Source organism: Culex pipiens, chromosome 3 (genome assembly GCF_016801865.2).
Source record: "Culex pipiens pallens isolate TS chromosome 3, TS_CPP_V2, whole genome shotgun sequence".
Taxonomy (NCBI): Eukaryota; Metazoa; Arthropoda; class Insecta; order Diptera; family Culicidae; genus Culex; species Culex pipiens.
Genome location: NC_068939.1, coordinates 38232892 through 38252218, shown reverse-complemented (window position 1 = coordinate 38252218; position 19327 = coordinate 38232892). Strand labels below are relative to the sequence as shown.

Below are 19327 nucleotides of genomic sequence, written 5' to 3'. Positions count from 1 at the left end.
AGGTTGGCGCCGATAAGGAAAATAAATGCGTCAGGAATGTGCCGAATGACACATCACCACTCATTTGTCCTTTTGGTCGACTCCTCACGGTCAACGGGGGAGGTGGGGAGGGATTTGATGATTGGATACCCTATAGAGATGCCTAAGAACTTAGACTACCTCCAAGATATCCGGATTTGGAAGGGGAAAGGGTTTGATGGGATACTTCACCGACGAATGAAGTAGTGGGCATTGGTTGATAAATATTATGAACATTAAAATGCAGTAATATAATAAGATATAAATTAGAACGCTCTCACCAAATTCAGTTCCAGGATCATCCAACCAGCTCCCGACTGCGATGTAAACCTCTTCCGTGATACATTCCAAAAGCACTGCACTTATGATGCCATTATTCAATTATACTAACCAATCACCCCATGCACACAAACAGCGACACAAAAGAGACGAAAATTATTACGAAAAAAACAGGACTGCGCGTCCCCAGAAGCACTGCACTTATCTTAATCAATTTCCGTTTCCTTTTTTTGTAAAAATGAAACTTGTGTGATTTTTTTAAAGGGTGCATAGCAACCAAGAAAAACAAATCATCTTAATAAACATCAAATTTACGGACCCAATCCTGCATTAACCTGATTGTAAAAATATTCAAACTTTGTTTTTAATAGCTTTGCATTTAAAAAAATAAATAAAATAAAAATGCAATAAAAATTAAACAAAAACAAATCAGGAGTAACCAAGAATATCAAGAGAAAAAGGCCAAAAACACCTATTTTTGTAATTTTAAAATGTATCATCATGCCGATACGTCCGACTGAAATGCGATCAATGATAATCATGTAGGAAATTGGACTTGCATTCCGATAAAAATATGTGCAAGAGTGAAAAATCAAGGGGCGAAACCCAACTAAGACCTAGAACGGTGGCCAATATGGAGACTTTTAAAGAAAATTATCTAACGCATCCATCCACCTTTTTGGAAATTTTGACGTTTAAATTTAAACAACTCTTCGAAAAATTGTTTTATTAAATGATTTATGTATTTTTCAGGAGAGACATCCATTCTGCATATTTTGTAAGGCAAAAAAAAATGTATAATTCGCCTTCAAGTTTGGCTTTAAAAATTAAAAGTTTTAAAAATAATTTGAAAGATATCATAGAAAGGGCGTGTATTTTTCTTTCAGTGCAGTTTTGTTTTCAAAAAAGCCCTAATTTTTTTTTACAAATTTGTTTTTGTAATTACTTAAAAAAAAACTTGAGAAAGACAGGAAAAGTAAGTAGTGTCACAACGGCAATGCAAAACATTGATTTTATTCGAATTTTCTATTCGAGAAAAAAGCAAGTTTGGCAGTGTCTACCTGAAGCAGAAACTTTTTTTTATTGATCCTCGCTTGTCCTCCAAAAAGTTTGCAACATTGCAAAAAAAAAATCCTTTTCCAGTTATTTTACCATGCGACGGGTTAACTGTTTCTACCTCGTTTTCATGCAATTTTCTCCATGCCATGCTCCTTCTAAGGTAGCTCAAGCTAACCGCCATAAAACAGTAACCGATCGCAATCCTTGCAAATTTCTTCATTTTTTTTGCAAACTAACGGGTTTGCCAATCCCTTATGAAAAAGGCGAAGATTTCGCAAACCTTTTGCGGCACTGTAAAACGGAATGGCTCGCAAAAAGAAGCTGAGGAGTCCTGCGAGCTAGAATTTTTCGCAAATCACTTAATTGCAGCAGCTTTAACCGTTTGCATGTTTCTTAGGGGGAAAGGATAGAAACCCGTTACCTAAGCAAGGATGGGTATTTTTACGGTATCCCTTTTTTAGGAGATTTAGCGGGGAAAGGGATGGGAGAAGGATTCTTTTTTGGCGAATTTGCGAAAAAGGATGCAATAAAAGAGTTTTTTTTTGCGAATTTTAGCAGCACAGTTAGACAGTCGCATGGAGGAGTAACTGGAAAATTTGAGGGGTTTATAGTGCTATTGAAATGAGTCGCTATATTTGTTTTGAATTTTGGCAAAGTTATTTCCTCTTAGCAATGGCGAAATTTCAAGGCTAAAAACATTTTTACCTGTTTGAAATTGTTTTAAAATGAAATTTGGAAAACAAGAAATAATTCGAGATTTTCGAGAAACACTGTCAAGTCGAAGCTCAAATCAAAATTCATAAAATGTTGCATTCAAGGTCAGTTCCGAAAAAAAGTTGCCACAAACTTCCTCCTTGAGTGAAAATTGCACATCACCAGCAAATAATTTGCATATATATTAAGTGCAGTTGCGTGTGCCAATCGCACAACCAGTCAATCTGACTTTATTAAATATATATATCAAGTCATTGAACTTCGTTCCGGTAGCACCGAAAAATGGTATGCAAATCGATCCATAACTTTATAAAAGGGCACGTGCCCGCGGCGGGCGCGTTCAAAAGTTACCACTCTTTCGCCGACGGTGGACCACCAGCTTGGATTACTTAAGTTTTTGTGGCAGTTTAGTGACCGAACGCAAACCGCACTAGTCATGGTGATGCGAAGTTCTCCGTTGACGGGCTGGAAGAACGTCAGCACCGGGTCGGACGCGGAAGCTCATCGGGTTAGGATTCGGGTTTCTGATTTTTTTCGAGAGGTTTTTTGGACTAATCTGGGGTTTTGGTTTTAGCCCCCCACTCGGATAGCGGTCCAGGTGGTCCAGGGGTACATCTACGGCGTGCGGGATATGCTTCCGAACGGGGACAACTACTTCTACTTCAAAGGGATTCCGTACGCGAAACCGCCGGTGGGGAATCTGCGGTTCATGAGCCCGGTGCCGATCGAGAAGTACGCGGTGTCCTACCTGGACTGTACCGCGGAACGTGGCAACTGCATGGGGATGGACGTGCTGACGAAGGAGATTACCGGATCGGAGGATGGGCTGTACTTGAACGTGTATACGACGAAGATTCCCCGGAAGAACGATCCACCGGTGAAGCTTCCGGTGATGGTGTTCATTCACGGCGGGGGGTTGGTCGGGGGTCACGCGGACAGTTCGATGTATTTGCCGAACTATTTGCTGCAGGAGGATGTGGTGGTTGTGACCGTCAACTACAGGTTGGGAGTGCTGGGCTTTCTGTGTCTACCGGAGGCAGGTGTTGAAGGGAATGCCGGACTCAAAGATCAGGTAGGTGTAGTAGAACTAGATATTCGTAGCTATTGTTAATCGGAATCCTAGTGTTAGACTCCTCATGAACCTGGATATCTAGATACTTACTTGATCAAATCCAAAGACCATAAGGCTACGTTTTAAAATTTCACGTAAAAGTGGATTTTCTCCGGTTTTCTAGAAAAAAAGTTCTAAATTTTATTGGCTTCTCTGATAGTTTACACGATTTCGAACCAAACTGCATTATGACCTCAAAATTGACGAAATTCCATATAGGAGGGACTAGCTTCGAGCGACAGTACAGTACTTGTTCGGTAACTGGGCTGAGAACGTAGCCCAGTCACCGAATGCAGCTCGCTAACTGGGCTGAACGAAAAATAACGAGGGGACCACCGATGCATAATATTTTCCTGATGAAATATAAAATTTAATTTTCTCAAATTTATTCACAATGCTTACTTTTCATATTTCTTTAAATGTGACTTGAAATTAAATAAAAGTTTGAAAAAACTTTTTTTCCTTTTTGAACAGGCTTTTGGCATCCATTGACCCCTCGGTCATTTCGGTTTGTTTTGGTTTGTTGACGTTTATCTGCTTTTTAACTGGGATACGCCCAGTTAAAATGTAGCCCAGTTAAACAACGCCCAGTTACCGATCAACCACAGTACTAATTACTAGTGTATTTGCTCATCAATACGGAACCTAATCCCACCGTCCCTTCCCCAGCGCATGGCCCTCCAGTGGGTCCACCAGAATATTGCCCAGTTCGGCGGAGATCCCGGCAACGTGACCCTCTTCGGCGCCAGCTCCGGTGCGATCGCGGTGAACTTCCACGCCCTGTCGAAGGAGTCCAAGAAGTACTTCCACAAGGCAATCATGCAGGCGGGCTCGATCTACATCGAGTACGGCCACCAGGATCAACCGGAGGAAAAAGCTCGCAATCTGGCGCAGCTGCTGGGCTACACGCCGGAAAGCGATGCCGAGGTGTACCAGATATTGAAGAACGCACCGGCGAAGAAGTTGTTCGAACTGCAGTCAAAGGTGCTCACCAAGCGGGAGCAGAAGGTCGAGAAGCTGTTCCAGATTCCGTTCCTTCCGGTTATCGAGCGAACTCAGTCGCTGGACGCTATCATTACGCGACATCCAACGGAGATCATGATGGAACCGGACAGCATGGACATCCCGATCATTCTGGGGTATTGCGAGCACGACGGAATGATGGTGCTGATTGATGCTCTGAAGAATCTGAACGATTACAACCGCGAGCCGGAGCGCTTCATCCCTCGAACCTTGGATATTGACTACTTCACTCCGGCGGCGCATCAACTCGGTGAACAGATCAAGAAGTTCTACTTTGAAGACAAAGCCGTGTCCCGTGACACCTTACTCCAGCTGGTGGACTGCTTCACGGACAAGTACCTACTAGCATACCGGATCACCTCGGAGCTGTGGGCCAAGTACCAGCGCAAGACCCGCATGTTTGGCTATCGATTCGCGTTCGACGGACTTCTGAACAAAGGCAAAGCCATAACCTCGTGCACCTCGATGAAGGGAGCGGCCCACATCGACGAGGTGTACTACATCTTCAGCTCGCCGATTCTGAAGACGGAGGTCCCGAAGACCAACAAGGCGTACCGGATGCGCCAGACCATGGTCCGGATGTGGACCAACTTTGCCAAGTGCTCGGATCCGACGCCCGAGGGAGAGGACTCGCTGCCGTTCAAGTGGGAACCCGTGGAGAACATGCCGCTGGACAGTGATGAGCTCAAGCAGAACATACTGAACATTTCGGACGAGATTCAGATGATGGAGATGCCCGAGAGGAAGAGGATGGACTTTTGGGTTGAGATCTACCGGAAGTTCAACGGACACGTTTCCAACTCCCGGATTCCGACCTGCGCCAAGGGCGTTGAGCAGAACAATAATGTGTGATGCCGTATTTTGTAACTCTAGATAACTTCAATAAAATTTGACTCGAAATGCCTCAGTGAAAGTCCACCAACTCCGTATCCATTTCCCAGCGTTAATTAATGACTCAAAAATCTGTTCGCCCCGAGGGGCGCACTCCGCAGATGTCCAGCAAAACCTCTGCATTGTTCAACCAATTACCGCTCGGCGCAGTGAACAACGTAGCCATATCGGCTCTCATTACTTAAAGCGACTTATAGAGGTTTAAAACATTCCGCTTCGAGTCGAGGCCGAAATTTTGAGGTTCGTCGCTTGTTGTTTTTTTTTTGCGTCGTTTCACAGATACCGGAGGGACATTCCGGGATCGCTCCGCAAACGGTAACGGACAAAGGGCACGCTGACAATGGAGTCGAAGTTGGTGTGTGTGCGAAAAAAACAAAGAGATTCAATCAATTTTCATAATTGTGTTTCTTTATTTACTCAACATATTTATCGATTTTGGGTCGGCTTTCATAATCCTGCTGCTGTGTTTTTTTTTGGGAACATCATTCTCGGTGCTTCAGATGGACTTTTAGACGGGGATGAGGACCCGGAAAGATGTCAAACAGGGAAAAGTCGGCGAATGTCAGTTGGTTGAGTGCAGCGGTGTTTAGATTTGAAATTTTTAGGTAAAATCTCAGCCTTACAAAATGTTGAAGACGGCTTTACTTCATTTTTCTGAACTGGTTTTTGTTTTTTACGAACTTCGCTGATCTGCTTACTTCAATAGGTTTCACCTATTCGGGCTAACTTCAGCGACTAATGGAATTTGAGCTGACTTCACTTACTTTTGCTAATTCCGTTAAATTTGTTAGACTACACTGATTCGAGATGATGATAAACAAATCTCAGCCAGAAACCTGACTTTGAGAATCCCTAATTGATCCAAATTGAAATTATTTCTATGGGCTAACTTCACTGCCCTGAAGCGACTTCTTTATCTTTAACATCACTGACATAGAGTGAGGTAACTAGCTCATATAAACTTTACCAATTGGTTCATAAAATTAGGCTTAAATTTGTGAAATTATTGTTCACAACGATAAAGCTTATTTTTCTGAGTACGGTGACCCTTTGTACGACCAATAAAGATTAAAAATGGATTTTTAAATCAATTCTCAAAAATTAACTTTGCGGCCCTTCTTGACATTAAAGGTCCTACCAAGGGTTTCCAGCAAGGCCTCAGACTGGCAAGTAATTAATAATTACTTTGATTTTTAGCTGGTAATTAAGTAATTATTAAATTACTTAGTAATTCATGGTAATAAGGTAACTTAATGTAAGTATGTAATGTAAGTAAATTTTGAGTAATTAAAGAAAATGATTTTTATAAATTGTACTTCTTCAACGAAACTATTTACTATTTAGCGGTTTACGCACTTCGGAAGGAACCGGTCAAGAAAAAAATCAAATGGACAGCAGCGGCAGCGCAAGCAAGTCAGAGAGGGTGAAGAAAAGCCCCAAGAAATCGCTCCCTCTCCTTTGTTCTGCCGTTCGTAAAGCTGTTTCTTGACCCCTTTCCTTCCGATCTGCATACCAGCCTTTTAAAATAATCTATTATAACAGTATTTTATTAATTTTAAATAAGAGTGAATAACAAAGATTAAAAAGACTGGTTCTGTATTTAGAAGGCCTTATTCACCATAGTTCTCTCCTAAAACTCTCCTCAAATTCATTTTTATCATGTTGTTTATCGAAGCTGATTAACAACAAATAGCAACGCCATGATATATTTCCCAGTGTTTTTTTTTTTGTAAATCCGAAATCTATTAATTTTTTTTAAATAATTAATAAAATATGTATTTTTTTGCAAGAACTACATTAGAATTGATTAATTTTTTATGCTTTTCCTAAAAATGTGCTATAATTTTTGAAAGAGCTAGCGAATGAGCTATTTATAAATAATTTAGTTTAGAACCATAGAAATTAATACTTAAATTTAAATTAAATGTTTTCTATCGTAGTGAAAAGTAATTAAGTAATTTATGTAATTAATAATTTTGGACCAGTAATTTGAGTAATTAATTGGCAGACTGGCAAGTAATTAACGCTTCTGGAAACCCTTGGGTCCTACTTGACAACTCGTTTCAAGGGAACCATAGTTGATCCATCTAAAAAATGTTGTCTGGTCAATTTATTTTTCTGCGTTTAAATGAAAAAAAAAAGTTATCAGAAATGGTTTTTAGTCGTGTTTATTACCAGTGTACATAAAAATTGACATAAAATTTTAGGACCCTCTTATGCTGACAACTTCAATTGACTGCACATAATTGGGCTAACTTCACCGAGTGTGTTTGACTTAACGGACTAGAGTGAAAGTCACTCACTTGGGCTGACTCCATTGATTTGGGTAGACTCCGCTGATGATAGCAATAAAATCTCTGTCATAAACATGACTTTGGTAAGGCCTAAACCGAATTTGTTGTTATGAGCTAACTTCACTGCTCTGAACTGATTAAGTTATCGTTAGCTAACTTCACTGTCATATAGCTAGGTGACTTTATTAATCATGCTGACAACTTTTACGTCAGTTGACTACACTGAATTGGGCTAACTTCACGGAATTCGCTTGACTTAACGGACTTGAGCTAACATCACTTACTTGTGCTGACTCCATTGATGATTTGGGTTGACGATTTCCTTTGATGATTTTTTATGGTAGTAAAACTTCTCTCTCATAAACCTGACTTTGAGAAGCCTTAGTTGACCTAAACTGAATTCGTTGCTATGGGCTAACTTCACTGCGCTGACATTTCTTTTTTTTGTCGTTAGCTAACTTCACTGTCATAGAGATAGATCACTGTCTCATATTGACTTTACCTAATCATGCTGACACATTTTTTTTTTCAATTTGCTGCACTGAATTAGGCTAACATCACCGAGTTTGCTTGACTTAACGGACTAGAGTGAAAGTCACCTACTCGTGCTAACTCCATTGATTTGGGTAGACTCCACTGATGACAATAAAAAATCTCAGTCATTAAGAACTAACTGACCTTAACTGAATTCGTTGTTTAGGGCTAACTTCACTGCTCTGAACTGACTTATTTGTCGTGAGCTAATCTAACTGACATACAGCGAGGTTTCTGGCTCAGATTGACTCATCCTTATATAGCTGATAATAAAAAATCTCAGTCACAAACCTGACATAGACAAGCCCTAACTGACCTTAATTGGATTCGTTGTTTAGGGCTAACTTCACTGCCCTGAACTGACTAATTTGTCGTGAGCTTATCTAACTGACATAAAGCAAGGTCTCTGGCTCAGATTGATTTAAGTTCATTTTGCTGACAACTTTTACTTATACTAACTGCACTGAATTGGGCTAATATCACCGAGTTTGCTTGACTTAATTGATTTGGTTGAAACCCACTGATGATAATAAAATATCTCAGTCATAAACCTGACTTAGACAAGCCCTAACTGACCTTAACTGAATTAGTTGTTTAGGGCTAAGTTCACTGCACTGAACTGACTTATTTGATGTTAGCTAATCTAACTGACATGAAGCGAGGCTTAGATTAACTTAACCTCATTTTGCAGACAACTTTAACTTCAACTGACCGCACTGAATTGGGCTAATTTCACCGAGTTTGGTTGACTTAACGGACTTGAGCTGACATTACTTGTACTGATTGTGAAACAATCTAGAAAAGAACTCAAATGCAACTAAATTTGTTCAATTGGGCTAACTTCACTTCCTCTAGCTGACTGCTTTGTAATTGGCTAACATTACTGACATAAATCATAATCAAACTAACATACTTGTTGATATACTCACTTGGGCTTACTACATCGACCTGGGTGAATGAACTGACTAGGGCTGACTTCACTTACATAAGCTAGCTGACTGACTTTTGATGATCAGCAAGACTAAGGTGAATCGCATTGACGTTGGATAAATTCACAAGTATTAACTTCACTGGGTTAGGATAACTTAATTAGCTTGGGCTAACTTCATTGGTTTGAAAGCCTACTAATCTGAGTCAAACTTGAGGAAATCCTCGGCCTTGGACTGACTCGAAAATATTTCAAGTTTGAAAAAATTGTCCTTCTGACGCACCGCTTCTTTGAAGCTCGAAACAATTTTCAATTACCGAAATTGGCTATTTTTCCCTCGACGTTAATTATGATTTTTGCTACCCTTCCCTCCGGCCTTAACTCTCCAACAAAAAAAAAAGCAAAAATAAGCTAATTTACAAATATTTTCATTTCTTCGTACTTTCCAACTCGACGCTGTAACTGAAACGCGTCCGAGAGTAGTTGACATCTGGAGTCCAAAAAAAAAGATCGATCTCTTTGTCTTTACCCGGCAAGCTTAATCCTGGAAGCTTAACGAGCCGAAATTGGCAAGCTTTTGGTGACACTTTGGGACTTGATGAAAAGAAAATAAACCCGCTGACAAATGGTGGCATTGCTGCGCGTGGTAATGAGCTTAGCTGGGTTGAGCGACAAGTAAGGCGACTTTAATTTGAAGGTAATTGGCCTTTTGGGAATGCTTTGCTGGCTTGTGTAAACATAGTTAAGTCTTAATTTGAACGTTTGACGGGATGAGACGGTACAGCTGGGTGGGATTTGCATGTGAAAGTTAAGTCTGGTTTGCGTTGATAAGTCAGCTGTCACTTTGCCATAATGGAGGCTTCAGCTATCATATCTGTCACTTTACCATAATGGCGGACAGCGTCAGCAAACGCTGAACATGACCTTCAGCTAAATTTACAGTTTTTGAAAGTGTTTCGTCCAATCCTTCCCAGAAGACCGCTTTGTTTGTTTGTTTAGACGACAAAAGTTAAACCGTTAACATCTGCTATAAACGTTAATTGTGTCAATTCCCTAACTGAGTCCCAGCACAACTCGGCGAACTCTTTGAACTGGAATACTTTTACTTTTACCGCGTACCATAAACGATTTACTCCAAACTAGCTGGTAAACCCAACACCGCCGAAAGAGTAAACAGTACTTTGCTCAAATTGCAACGTCACAACAAAAAAAAGCTTGCCCAAAAATCGATTTACGATTCGAGGACAATTTTGTCACGTGTCCTTGCTCGGCGAACCTAACTGTCTACAGAATTCTAACGGAGTGACAGCACCAACCCCGTTTACAACTCTTTTGCCCCCTTTCGCCAACTCCTTCTTTCGCCGGCAAAGGGAACATAACCTTAAAGGGTACACGTCTTAAGATGTCATCCTGCGAACGAAGGGGGAAGAAAGGGTGACAATTTTGTCCCGTTTTTTTTTTGTTGCTGCTTTCGTCACCGATTTTGCACACAGTTATTTTTGCGCGCGCTTAGCTAACTGTCCTTTTGAATGGGAGGAAAGGGCTGATTTTTGGCACCGAAATACCCCGTTATTCGAAGGAGGTAGACCTGCTTTGCTTTCAGCGAGAAATGGGATTTGTTTTGACGTTTCCGCCATAATGGCGGGTGCTATAAACGATTCTTGCAGTTTACTAAACGTGATTCTAGAATTCAGCCAAACGTCAACCACTCGTCAAGTTGTGGCTTGAAGTCTCAAATTCTCCCTTCTGAAACGCCCCCTTTCGCAGCGATCCAGAACGCTCGCAAGCCAGAAACCATAAACCACCAACCATCTTTCGGTCGGTTCTGCTCAATGAATACCACCGTGCCACCAAGGCATGCCATGCCACACTTGCCGCGCCGACTGCGACTGCGAGACTTGAATTTCACGCAGCCGCACAACCCAAGCGCATCCCGTCATGGCCTGCCTTGTTCCAGCGAACGCGATTCCGAGAATTTTGACAGCTTGACGACCACCGCGTGACATCCCTTTTCTGACGCGGGTCCGCACGCGGGATTTAGTGTTGGCCGTGTACGGTCGGGGGACGCCGCCACAGATTTTGACACATTTTGGAGGGCCGGGTCGGGTTTGTTTTTATTGGATCCGCGCCGGAACTTATGGCGGGTTGTGCGGAGTCGTCACCCGAAAAAGTAGCGAGCTGGAAAGAGGGAAATTAATCCCTAAACAATGGTTATTTTTGGCATCTGTCAAAATCGTCAGTCGATTTTTTCAAGATCTGTCAATCTGAAAATCTACAGGGGTTACGTTGTTGAATTTGACGCAGTCATGCTGACTTATCGCTCGTCGCTTTTTGACGTTCCGAGAAAAAAAGCATTTAAATGTTTGACCTTGCATAAACAAACAAAAGAGCACGCAATGTAAACAATAACAAACAAGGTCAAACAATGGCTAACAACCATAATGTGCATTGTCCTGAAGTTTGATTGTTGGATTTTCGAGTTATAATACCAAATATTTACAGTAGTCGAGCTCGTACGTGTGTCAAATGCGTTCTGACCTGAAATTCCTTTGGCCAGATGCCACACTTATAATAAGTTTTTTCGATTTTTATTGAATTCTCAGGCTTGAAACCGAATTTTGGGATCTTTGAAGGTCAAAACATGAAACATTGTGAGCTGCACAAAATGGCGTTCCAAACTCAATTTGGCCCAAAATGCAGGTGCGACAAGTTAGCACGACAGCGACGAATTGTCGATGGCAGTTTCAACAAGACTCAATTTCACCTCCTGAATACAGGTTCCTCACAAGAAAAATTTGGGATGCATGAATAATGGGATTCTTATGTTTGGTGTCGGTATTTAATTTCGTTCTAATCTCGTTAATTTTTATGCGCGTTTTATCGCCGTCCGGGAACGTGTTTATTTAGAAAATTAAAGCACATGGCCCGGAGTGGGACCCTTAGCTATTAAAAGTTGATTAGAATGTACGCCAGGCAGGGTGTGGCCACCCTAAGCTAGTCTGGCTTGATTCCGAGAATCTCTCCACACACACACGATGTAATCCGTTTCGGGCCTAATCCAGTTAAGCGTGACATCATAAAAGATGATAACTTTTAGCTTCCAGATCTTCAACCCTTCCCACCTTCTGGTCTCTACCAGACTTAACCCGGGATTCTGCCACGCGGAGCACCTCCATTCGCCAAAAAGGGGTTAACTGGATTAGCACTGTTTAGTGCCATAAATTAAGGATGGGGTGTCCCTCAGGAAAAGGGTTGACCCCCGGGCCCTGCCCACTGTTTGTTTTTGGCCAAGTCTCGTGAGCTACCGGGCGATGGCTCGTGTGCTGCCCGAAAGGGTTAATCTCATTATGGCGTCGCACACACTGGAGATCATCGAGGTAGTGCACGGTGGGTCCCATAAACGACTGGTCAACCCCGGAGGGCAGTAGTAACCCGTTCACTTTTATGGTTCAACCTGGCTGGATAGGAGCGACCAGGAAGCGTAATTGGCTCAAGTCAACTAAACGGGTTAATCCTATTGGCAGAAGGGGTTTAATCCTTTTACTGGGCGTTGGTGCGATCTGGAAGGCAAACGGTAGTCAAGCGTGATCCCTCAAAGGATTAGCTTTTTATTGAACGGTAGTCGTGCACTGGTTTGAATTAAATCGGAATCTACCTGATGCATACTGGGGCAGGTAACCCTTTCTTCACAAGGTTTGTTCATGTTTGAGAAAAATTAGTGAATGTCAAGTTAACATAGTTAAAAAAAAATTGAACAAAGTCCACACATATAAATCGGACTTTTTGATGTTTTCTTTTATATATTTATATATATAATTTGTATGACCCTAAAATTTGGAGAAATATCTTGAAATATTTTTATTTTGAAGAATTTTGTTAATTTTGGAACGAAAATCTATAATATGAAAGCAACTTGAAATAGCTTTTTCATTTTCTTGATTTTTATCGATTTAGTCCAAATTTCAAAGATTTTCGTTTATAAATTTACTAAATGTTTTCAAATAACAGTATTTTACGATCGAAAAATAATATTCTTACTCTGAAAAAAAATTTTTTTCGGCTTTTAAACGAAAATCCTAGAAATTGGGACTGAATGGATGAAAATAAAGAAAAAGCCTCTGCAAGTATTATCCAAAGCACATAGCGTAATTTCCCATTTAAAATTGGCCCGAAAAATCAAAGGCCAAAAATTGAAAAAAATAAGTTTTTTGAAAATAGAAGTAAGCCCATTGCAAATATTTGTTGAAGTTTCTGTTCCTCGACTCTGACCAAAACCGAAGGAGGGAGCAAAAAATAAAAATAAATATTCAATATTTGCAATGGCCTGAATGATCTAACAATTTAAAACACATTTTTCAGCGTAAAATATCATTTTTGAAAAATAATGACTAGTATGAAAATATTTGAAATATTGAAAAAAAATCCGTGTAGAATTCCGCAAAAGAGGTTTTAAGCTAAAAATATATATTTTTTTTACATTATGTTGGTGTTTTCAAAAATATTTTTTTGAAGATTTTGTGTGTGTACTACTTTTAACAAAATTTGTTTTCATTACAGTGTTGATGCAATGGAGCTGGCAATTTCAACTTTTACTAAATAAAAATTGCTAAGCTTTGGATTGAGGTCGCAGTTTACTTTCAAAGGTATTGCGTCCCTACCAAGGTTGTTAAAGATACAATTATTGATTAATTTACGATAAAGTATCTATCGTTATTTCGATAATTTTTTCGGCGATAATCTCATCGGCGATAATGGATGATGCATTATTTCAAAATCTTTCTAAAATCGACTTTATGCAACCGTATCATATTTAATTTTAAATTCATTTACTAAGAAAATGTTCAATCAATAGAATAGATAATACTGAATTGTACACAAAATACCGTATAGTTTCGAAAGTACCAAAATTCTCACAATTTGCAATTAGAGTATCAAACTATGCAAAATTTTGTATGTATTTTCGCTTTAAAAGGGTTTTTTTTTTTGTGAAATACCCTTATTTCATAAAATAACAATTTGCAGTATGGATACTAATCAAAGCAAAATTTTGAATGCATTTTCACCTTTTTTTTGTTAGACACTAAAATTTTAACAAAATATTGAAAAATCACACATAATTTCCCTTCGTTTGATATCCTTAGTGCTAATAATAAAAAATTTAGCATTTTCGAAAAAATACGGTCTTTTGAAAAATTTTATATTCCAAAAAAGCTCTATTAAAGTAAAAAAACATGTATCATTTCCAAAGTTGTTAATCGAAAGAAATATAGTCGATAATATTTTCGTCTAACGATAACAATAATGGTCGTTGGGACGATAACGATAATCTATCGTTATCGTTATCGTTATTCGTTATTTATAATTCTTTCGGCGAAAATTTATAATTAACATATTTCTAAAATTGACTAAAACCTACCAATTGAATTTGCAAGCTTCGTCTTAGTATTTTTTTTTGATAATTTGGTTATTTTCAAGGTATAAATACTAAAAAAATCACAAAATATCATATTTTTTTATGTACTTAACTTTATATGATTCGTAATAAGGGTATCAAACGACTCGAAATTTTGCATGCATTTTCACTGTTTAAGAGTTTTTTGAATAAAATACTCAAATTTCCACAAAATACTTAAATTTTCTCAAAATACCATATTTTCTCGAAAATACTTAAATTTTTATAATTCGCAATATGGGTATCAAACGATTCGAAATTTTGCATGCATTTTCACTTTTTTAGAGTTTTTAGAAGGAAAAACTCAAATTTTCACATAATTACGTTTTTTTTAAATTAAATATGTCTTTATTGAACTTTCTTATAATAATTACATTTCATTTACATTTTAAGTGGTATGGCTAAATGCTCTTCATCTTTGTTGTATTTTTCGTTTTATTATTACTGTTCACATTCATTAATTTATTTCAAATTGTTTTACATTTTTGCATTTAATCGAATACATTTGGGTAAAAAAAAAGAAAAAAATATCTTTAACAACTTATCCTAACTTAAAACTAAAATAAAAATTCTTTGAATTATTCAAAATCATTAGAACGAGTAAACTATGAACTGTATTTTAAGATGAATGCTCCAAGCGTTCTTACTTGTTCCTGGCGAGTTTTGCACCCACGCAGTGTTGTTGTCATCTCGATGAAAATGTTCAGAAGTTCTTGTGGTGAAAACAGGTCAATACTGCCTTCACCCATTGATGTTGGTTGGTTTTCCCTCGGTTGCTGACTGAAGCCTGGAGGTGTTGTATGCTCTGCAACTCTTTGCCGCTGATTCAACGGCAATGGCTGCAGATTTGGAACCACTCGAACAGATCCCGCTCTAGGTGACGCCAAAGCAGGAAAATCCACGTCCGTGTATGCTGGTGGTGTTTTTCGACGATTTGGTTGGTGCCTCGTCGTCGCTTGCTGCCGGATTTTCACAAACTCAGCACGTTTTGGGCAGCTTCGATTCTTGGTCGAATGGTTGCACAACGACTCTTGATGAAACAGTTCCTTCCACAATGTCCAAACTGCAAACAGTTCGAACACTGTGTCACGTCACGGTGCACTGGACGATAACGTTCCCAGGTCACGATGATGTTGAAAATTGCCCGAACTGCTTTCAGCTCAGACCGCGTTGTCGATCCTTTCTCTAGATGAACCAGGTACAGTTGATCACGATACTTGATGTCCTTGTTGTGTCTCGTCATCTTGAAGACTTCGATCACGTTCAACTTAAGAGTTTTGAGCTCTTCTTTCAGCACACTCACATCCATGTCGTACAGACCACGGAGGACCTGTTTCAAGGGGCGTTTACCTGGATTGTCATGGCTGTAGTTTTCAATCTTTGTGTTGTTCAGGAAATCCCGAACGTAGTTGTAATCCTTTCTGGTAGGTAGCAGAATTTTGAGTCCATCAGCACACAAGCGAATGGAAGCTCGTAAAGCACCAGATTTGATAAACCGGTCAGCCACTTTCGCACCAAATCCAATGACGATGATTTCACAAAAATGGGTGGCAACTTTTCCCGTCGTTCTTACTTCTCGCTCACGTCCACAGGGAGGGTAGCGAACTGGTTTCCAGGCGAATTTTGAGCGTCCTTGCTCAAACTGCCTGGCATTGCAGGTAGCGCTTCGGCATTCTTTAGCTTCTTCAAATCTGCCGATCCTGCTGGTGAGGACCGTCTCTTTTTCTTGCCTAAGGCATTTCTTGAACTTTTTAGCACTTTTTTTGGTGTGTGAGGGACGCACGTCTGACTCGCTTCTCTGCTGATCGCAGACTGACACATAATTACGTATTTTCTTGAGAACACTAAAATTTTTATAATTAAAATTATGGGTATTAAACGATTTGAAATTTTGCATGAATTTTCATTCTAATAGCTCTTAAAACAGTATTATCGAGAAAATACGGTATATTGTTAAAATTTTAGCATTTTATTCAAAAAACTCTAAAACAGGTAAAATACATGCAAAATTTTGCTTCATTTGAAACCCATATTGCAAATTTGTATATTTTTTTTTTTGAAAATTCGGTATTTTGTGAAAATTTTAGTATTTCATTCAAAAAACTCCAAACAGTTAAAAAAACATGCAAATTTTCGAATCGTTTGATACCTAGGGGAAATTCTCGTATCTTTGGCAGGTTAAGCTCTCGCTCCTAACTCCATCCAATTTGCTGATTTTCACTATTTAAACAACTAATTTTGCAAAACTTTTGGTAGAAACTTGCTTGCTCACTTCTTATTGAGCTATTTATCACTCGATTTCAGTTGAAAACGCTTTTATTTAGCTTTAATTGCATGTCAAAGTTCTGACCTGCCAACATTAGAGGCACGCTGGAATTAGATGCTGTTCCCCTATATTGCGAATTATAAAAATTTGAGTATTTTCGACAAAATACGGTAGTTTGTGAAAATGTGAGAATTTAATTCAAAAAACTCTTAAACATTTAAAATGTATGCAAAATTTCGAACTGTTTAATATCCATATTGCCAATTAAAAAAAAAACAGTACTTTAAAGAAAATACGGTATTTAGTGATTGTTTTTAGTATTTAAACTTTGAAACTTAGCATATTATTCAAAAAATTATTCACTCTGAGGAAGCTTGAAAATTCAACATGATTTAGTTGGTTTTAGTAAATTTTGGAAATATATTTCATATATTCATATAAAGTATCGTCCGTTATCGTCAATAAAATGATCGCTGATAGAATTATGGGAATAACGATAGCAAACAATTATCGTTATCGTCCCGATGATAACGATAGAACTATCGTTATCGAACTTCGATAATTTAATCGCTAATAACTTTGACAATTTCACTTTATTTGATACCCATATTTCAAGCAATGATGATTTTATTATTTTCGGAAAAGCGGTATTTTGTGAAAATTTTAGGATTTTCCAATTTTGAGTAGTTTTACTTTGAATTTTTAGTAGTTTGAAACTACATTTCCATTTATTTTTACATTTTGAAAAAATATAGTCAGTCATTTAAAATTCATAAGGATATGAATGAATTAATCGAAATATCTGTCGTTATGTCATTCGTTTGTTGACAATGCATTGCAATGTGAATAAAATCAATTCTCGTGGTTCGAAGGCTAGTAATAAAGATTGTCATTAAAATGTCGCTAACTTAAAGGTGTTATTTTAAGAGTTTTGAAGAGATTTTCTTAATCATATTTCATTATATATTTAAGCCCTTTTTTGTAGAAATTTGATATAGTTCTTACGAAATTGATAAAGATGACAGTTGAATATTTAACTGTCATCTTGAATGAATGGAAAATTGAGACAGCAGTTTTTCCTTAGTTTTGGTAAAAAAAATTTATTCTAATTGTGGTTTTATTCAGAATAAATCTAGGACATCCCTGAACTCAAGATTCATTCAAATGTTTTGGCGTAGTTTACGGTAAATTAGATTTTATTGGTAGGCTTTGTTAAAATAATCGGTGTGTTTATTTTTGTTTAAAAATATTGCATTTTGAAGATATTCACTTTATTTAAAAGCAACGATATTAAAGTATTACAACAACTGCTAATAATGTTTCAGAGATGGCGAAAAAGATTCCACTTGGTGCAGGTCAAACATTATTAGCAGTTGTTGTAATACTTTAATATCGTTGCTTTTAAACAAATAATATACATTGGCGCTTACACAGCCAAATAAAAACGGTACATTAAGATATTCACTTTATAAAATTATTTAGAAATAATAGCAGTTAATTGAGGAAAATATTATTTTACATATAAAAGAACAATAGGGGAAATAAAATAAAATTTAAAAAACAATAAATCATTAAAAATTTATGAATTACAAACATGAAATTTGCTTCGTTCATCAATTTCAATATTGTCATCGTCTCTCCGAACATTTCTTCCTCTATTCAGCAGACAAAATTTATTGCGGTAATCCTCACTCACAAATTTGCAGAAAACCCTTTGCAACGTCACTGTCGGCATCCTTTTCTCACTACCACATCCCTCCACACCCCGTAAATCCCTTTCCCATCCATCCTTTGCCAAAAACGTCCAGGTATACCTTTGCAAATTTTCCACATTTCACCCGCTCTCTTCCCGAACGGATTGGCTCGAGCCTGAAAGGAGTACCCTCTACCACTTTATGGCTGCTGCCATAAAAGTTTTGCCGACAGTCCTTTTCTGCATCCTTTTTCTTCGGGACGGGGAGGAATCCTTTTTGCAAACACTTTTGCCACTTGCTAAAAGGGTGCTACCAGGGTGATGCCAGAGAGAAAAGAGTGAACGGGAGAAGGGGATAGGCAAATTTTTGCTAATAGTCCCTTGGTGCCATAAAACGGTTATCCGTGTTGCAGAAATGCCGGGGAAGAGGGAAAAGGATTCTTGCTGGCTGGCTTTATGGCGAATATGATTATTGGCAAGGATTGAGCGTTTGGCTAGGGGGTTTTGTGCTGTGTGAGTTTTATGGCCAATTTTATGCATTTATGTGACAAAATGGTTAAGCACCAAGGACACGTTTGCGCCCTTTGGAAGGCAAGGATTTGCTGAGGATTTATGGGAGAACGTCGTTCGAGGAATCTACGAAGGATACCTTTTTGGAAGTTGGAAGAAAGGGGGAAAGAGGGAAAGAGTTTCCATTTTTATCGCAAGTGAAATTCGCATCGTTTTTTGGCAAGAGTTGAGATTGGCAAGCCTTTTTTGGCAATTGTAAATTTTTATTTGCAAAGGGTTTCCCGTTAAAGGGGGGTGATGTCCTGGATAACGGGTTCGAAATTTGGCGTGCGCTGACCTAACTGAACTTTTGGCAAGGGTTCTTTGCTTTGGTGTGCAAATTCGCACAAAAAAGGGTGATTACTTTAGTGCGAATTTTATGGAAGAGTTGAGCTGTGTCTTGCTTTGTTTTGCCAATTCTGTGTTGCGAATAAAAAGCTGGGGTTGAGTTTGCGGGTTTGGTGTTTATGGAAGATGTAATTTGTGGCCCGTGTTTAGTCGTGTGCCAGGATCTTG

At 38.6% G+C, this 19327-nt stretch overlaps 1 protein-coding gene across 1 annotated transcript; it reads left to right on the top strand.

The window, feature by feature from the left end:
* The first annotated feature begins 2431 nt into the window (after positions 1–2431).
* On the top strand, positions 2432–5120 carry LOC120426290 (esterase B1-like). Its single transcript, XM_039591042.2, has 3 exons — positions 2432–2578; positions 2645–3142; positions 3851–5120. The coding sequence occupies exons 1-3, from the start codon at positions 2507–2509 to the stop codon at positions 5054–5056; spliced, it is 1776 nt and encodes a 591-aa protein (XP_039446976.1). The 5' UTR covers positions 2432–2506; the 3' UTR covers positions 5057–5120.
* Positions 5121–19327: the final 14207 nt, after the last annotated feature.

Bases quoted from the DNA above. Each gene is read 5' to 3' on its own strand.
- LOC120426290 (XM_039591042.2), top strand. From the start codon at position 2,507: ATGGTGATGCGAAGTTCTCCGTTGACGGGCTGGAAGAACGTCAGCACC. The intron at 2,579-2,644 runs GTTAGGATTCGG...TTTTGGTTTTAG, and splicing joins CGGACGCGGAAGCTCATCGG to CCCCCCACTCGGATAGCGGT. The intron at 3,143-3,850 runs GTAGGTGTAGTA...TCCCTTCCCCAG, and splicing joins ATGCCGGACTCAAAGATCAG to CGCATGGCCCTCCAGTGGGT.